Genomic DNA, 4422 nt, shown 5'->3' on the forward strand with positions numbered 1-4422 from the left:
CATGCATTTTTAATGTCTGAAGCTTATTATGAAATAATTTTTTTTAAGATGCTGCTGAAAATCCAGTCAGAGGCCTTGAGTTTGTTTCAGGTTGAAGAGTGTTTAAGGTGATTTTAAGCTGTGGTGGTTTCAGAAATAATCCGCGCTTCACCATGTTTTCTTTTTATTTTCCTTTGTTTATTTTGTATTAACAAACTGTTTACACACGTTGATGGTAGTGCTGGTTCTGTCTTAATGATTTGCTTCATGCACCATGGAGACACTGTGGAGCAATGCATCGGAGAAATAACTAAAGAATGAGGAGAAGAAAAATGTTTGTGCTCAACGCAGTTCAACTTGTTTGTTTGAAACTGGCTTGCTTTGCTTGAAACCGTTAGTTTCTCCTTTTCACTGTATTACCTCAAATAATTACGTTGTTCTAATTCTACCTTTAGTGTTTTAATTGAGGACACACACACACACACACACACACGGGATAACGACAGTATTGTTTCTGAATGACACTGATCGGACCCGGCGGTGGAAGCCATTTGTGTTTCCCAAGTAGTTTCTGCGCTGTGGCATGACGGAATCAATAAAGGCTCCACAAACAAAAACAAAAACAGGTCAGATCTGCTTCCAGTAAAGCAGGTTTTTCAGTTTACCTCTGCCACATTAAGAACTTCGCCCTGCCTTGTTGTTCCATTGAACCTCTCCCTCCTCCGCATCACATGACGGCGGCAGTCGACCTTTAACCCCTCAAACAAAACTTGAGACGACACAATTTTCTTCTTCCTGGAAACTTTTAATTGTTTTGACAACTCCTCACAAGCCAGTGACAGTCCAGTCCAACAGTGCAGCTGACAGTAATGTACAGGTTCCCTCTCACACTGGCAGGAGGGTGGTGAGGTAAATTCGGTGTTGGATGTCATGAAAAATAAAGACTTTCCTTTTTTTTTTCTCCTTCTTTTTTTGCCCCACGTTACTTTCTTTACATCGTTAATGTCTGCTCATATCATGTTCACTTAAAGACATGTGCAAAAAGAGTAAATGTTCACATATTTGACTAATTCAGAGTTGAATGATTTCCCTGTGTCAATGGTTACCTCCCGGAGAAGCTCAGCCCGCAGACACATCAGACATTGTTGCAGTGATTCTGTTCTGGTGGCTGTTACATTGTGACCACCGTCAGGGCTGCGCAACCGACCAGCGCTTCAGACTGAGCGGCGCCCTGCGAGCCGGCCATGGTTAATGAATACAAAAACATTTGGAGGGAAAGCTGAACGGGGCGAAGAGCTGGGGTTGAACTCCAAACCCTGGCAGGGCTGCTTCAGTGCACGGAAACCTCTGCAATGAGCCTGACATGCTACATATTCAACTAAGTCCAATAAAAAACAAAACAAAACAACACTGCAAATAGTTAACTGCTTTCATCATGTGAGGACATTATGGGCAGAGCAAAACCACAGTTCATCCACTAAAAGAGGAAAACATAAATATTTACAGCAACGACAAGAACAACAGGTTTTAATAAAAATATCTTATAATTACAATAGTCTATTTTGAGCATATAAGTCTTGCTTTCACATACTTTTATAGAACATTTGCGTCTCTATATGTACAATCGTAATTGTCTCGAATCAGAATTGTTCGTCTTTACAATATCAAACAAAATGTTCTTCGAAAAAGGTACCAAGGACGGCGTGAGTCCCTGTTCAACACAATTCATCTATTTTAAACAATAGATGTCTAAAAACATGTACATGGATTTTCGCAGTTTAGTAAAGCTTTAAACTGGAGTCATTTTTTGTTTACTTTTAAGCACAATTCACAAACACAATTTTTGTTGTTGTTAAAGGTGGGGTTTCCAAACATAACAAAAAGAAAACACCTTCTCAGCAAAATCCATATTTTCTCTTGTTTAGAAAAACAAATGACAAGATGTAAAGTGAGAGCAACTGAAAGCACCGAGGAGAGGGAGATGTCTGCACGCATGAGTCTCTCTGGATGAATGGAACCCCAAAAGAAAAAAAAAAGTTGACATGAATGGTGATTTTTTTTTTTTTTATTTGGGTTTAACTCCTCCCAGCGGTTTTTGAAATCCCCTTGTGATTGTGCCTCCAGTTGGGTGAGAGTCCCTGGCGAAGCTTTGCTGGCTTTGGAGCGGCTCTGTGCAGCCCTGCACACCTGTGGAGGGGATGAATAGAGGCGGAGGGAGGGGAGGGTGAGTGGCTCGAGACTGACTGGAGCAACCCACACAACAGAGGCCATGCTTGATCAACAACCCAAAACAAACCAGGTCAAACAACAAGTGCACTGCAGAGCACGCACACACACACACACACACACACACACACACACACACACACACACACACACACACACACACACACACACACACACACACACACACACACACACACAGTTAACCAGGTGTGTTTGGATCCAGAGCTTTAAGTCTGGCACTGAGGCCGCCTGCCCAGCACTGCAGTGTGAATGGAGCCAAGAGAGGAGTGTGTGTGTGTGTGTGTGTGTGAGACAGAGAGAGAGAGAGAGAGAGAGAGAGAGAGAGGGCAAGCTGAGGTTTTAACCCTCTCCTCTTCTCTGATTGCTACACCACTGACAGTTATTGCGCAAAGCACAGCTGCCTCTGAGGTCGCTTTGCCAATTTTTGTCTTCCTCAATCATTATTTTCTGTTACACCTCCAGGCCTCCTCAGAGCCCCAGCACGTGGAGACAGATCAAGTTACCCAGGAAGCCTCAGGGTCCAACACTTGGTGATTTTAACTGGCCACATGCACTTGACTCTAAAAAAAAAAAATCCAATCACAATAAAAAAATGTATTATAATATGAGGGGAAGTCAACTTACCAATGCAGTGCTTTTGTCTCAGCGGCATAAAATAGAGTCCTCCGGCTTTTTGACTATTGATGTTCTCTAAAAGAGGAAGAAGAGAAAAAATGTGTAAAAACACTGTATAAGAATAAATACGAGCCAGGCCCAAAGCTTGGTACAATGATTGAAATACAGCTGAGCGGTGAAAATGATCTCCCGTTCTCCTTTGAACAACAAATTGGCCTTATTGTGCGCAGTAGAGTGGGCTGCAGGCGGAGGTGCTTCACCAACCCCGGGATAAGGTGGGCCTCTGACACGCACTCTTATTATCATGCAAATCAGAAAGCCCGCAATCAAGTGCGCAATCGAACCCACGTCAAACGCGTTTTTTACGCGTGATTTTTTTTTCCGAAGACGCGAGTGTGATAATTTTCACCGCGTTCTGTTTTTTTCTTTCCATGACACACACACACACACACACACACACACACACACACACACACACACACACACACACACACACACACACACACACACACACACACACACACACACACACACACACACACACACACACACACACACTGGAAAGGACAATGACACATAACGGGCATGACTCGCTTTGTCTGGAGTGTGACGGGCGGACGGCGGCGGGTTGGCACCGGGAGGCGCGCGGGGCTCGTGCGGGACGGACACGCGCTTTACCTGGTGGTGGTCCACGTTGAGCACCGTCAGCGGCGTCCTGCTGGGGGTGGAGGCTGCGGGGGGAGGGGGGTAGGTCCCGGTCCGCTGTGTCTGTTTGTGGAGAGAAGGGTGCGTCTCCAGGGCCAGCTGCAGGTCCAGGATGTAGTCGATGACATGCTGGAGGATCTCCACTTTGCTGACTTTCTTATCCTGCGGGATGGTGGGCACCAGGCGCTTCAGCCGGCTGTAGCAGTCGTTCATGTCGTACTGCAGGCAGAACAGGTCCTCTTCCTCCATCCTGCACCGGGCGATGTTGAAGCTCTGCTTCGACAGATAGTGCAGGGAGAGCTGACTGCTGGAGGAAGAAGAAGAGGAGGAGGAGGAGTCCTGGGGGCCGACCGGAGTAATAGCCTTCATCGCTTAGATAACGAAAAAATAATAATTTACACGACTGGTAGCAGGAGGTAGGTACGGTTAAACCACGGCGCTGGAATCAGCAAAAAGCTTTTAAAAAAAATGGAGAGAGTGAGAGCAAACCAAATCTGTCAACACATCCCGCGGAGCCGCGCAGTTCCTGTGACTTGAGCAGGCTCGGAGTGAAGGCAACGAATAGATTTCCTTCATTTATAGAGGAGAGGGGAGGCGCCAAGCCAGCCGGCTGACACATCAGGGAGAGGAGCTGGTCAATCACCGGCAACCCGCTGCCCACCGACCCCACGGAGCCGAGAAAAAGGCGTGTCTGCGGTGGGCTGCCTGGAGAGAGAGAGAGAGAGAGGGGGGGGGGGGGGGGTTAAAGCCGCCGACACTGGCACATTACAGCACCGCCGCTGCACAAATAAACGAAGTCTCAAGAGTGTCCGTCCTGCCTGATTTCGTCTTTAAGGTTCTCATCGATCCGGTCAGAGGTGAAGGTAAATCAGCGCC

The 4422-nt window shown here is 46.4% G+C and overlaps 1 protein-coding gene across 1 annotated transcript; it reads right to left on the reverse strand.

The window, feature by feature from the left end:
* Positions 1–780: 780 nt before the first annotated feature.
* id4 (inhibitor of DNA binding 4) lies at positions 781–4198 on the reverse strand. Its single transcript, XM_080501704.1, has 3 exons — positions 3520–4198; positions 2851–2916; positions 781–2166 (listed from the first exon to the last, which is right to left on the reverse strand). The coding sequence occupies exons 1-2, from the start codon at positions 3913–3915 to the stop codon at positions 2869–2871; spliced, it is 444 nt and encodes a 147-aa protein (XP_080357830.1). The 5' UTR covers positions 3916–4198; the 3' UTR covers positions 781–2166; positions 2851–2868.
* Between the last annotated feature and the right edge of the window lie 224 nt (positions 4199–4422).

Source organism: Blennius ocellaris (genome assembly GCF_963422515.1).
Source record: "Blennius ocellaris genome assembly, chromosome: 8".
Taxonomy (NCBI): domain Eukaryota; kingdom Metazoa; phylum Chordata; class Actinopteri; order Blenniiformes; family Blenniidae; genus Blennius; species Blennius ocellaris.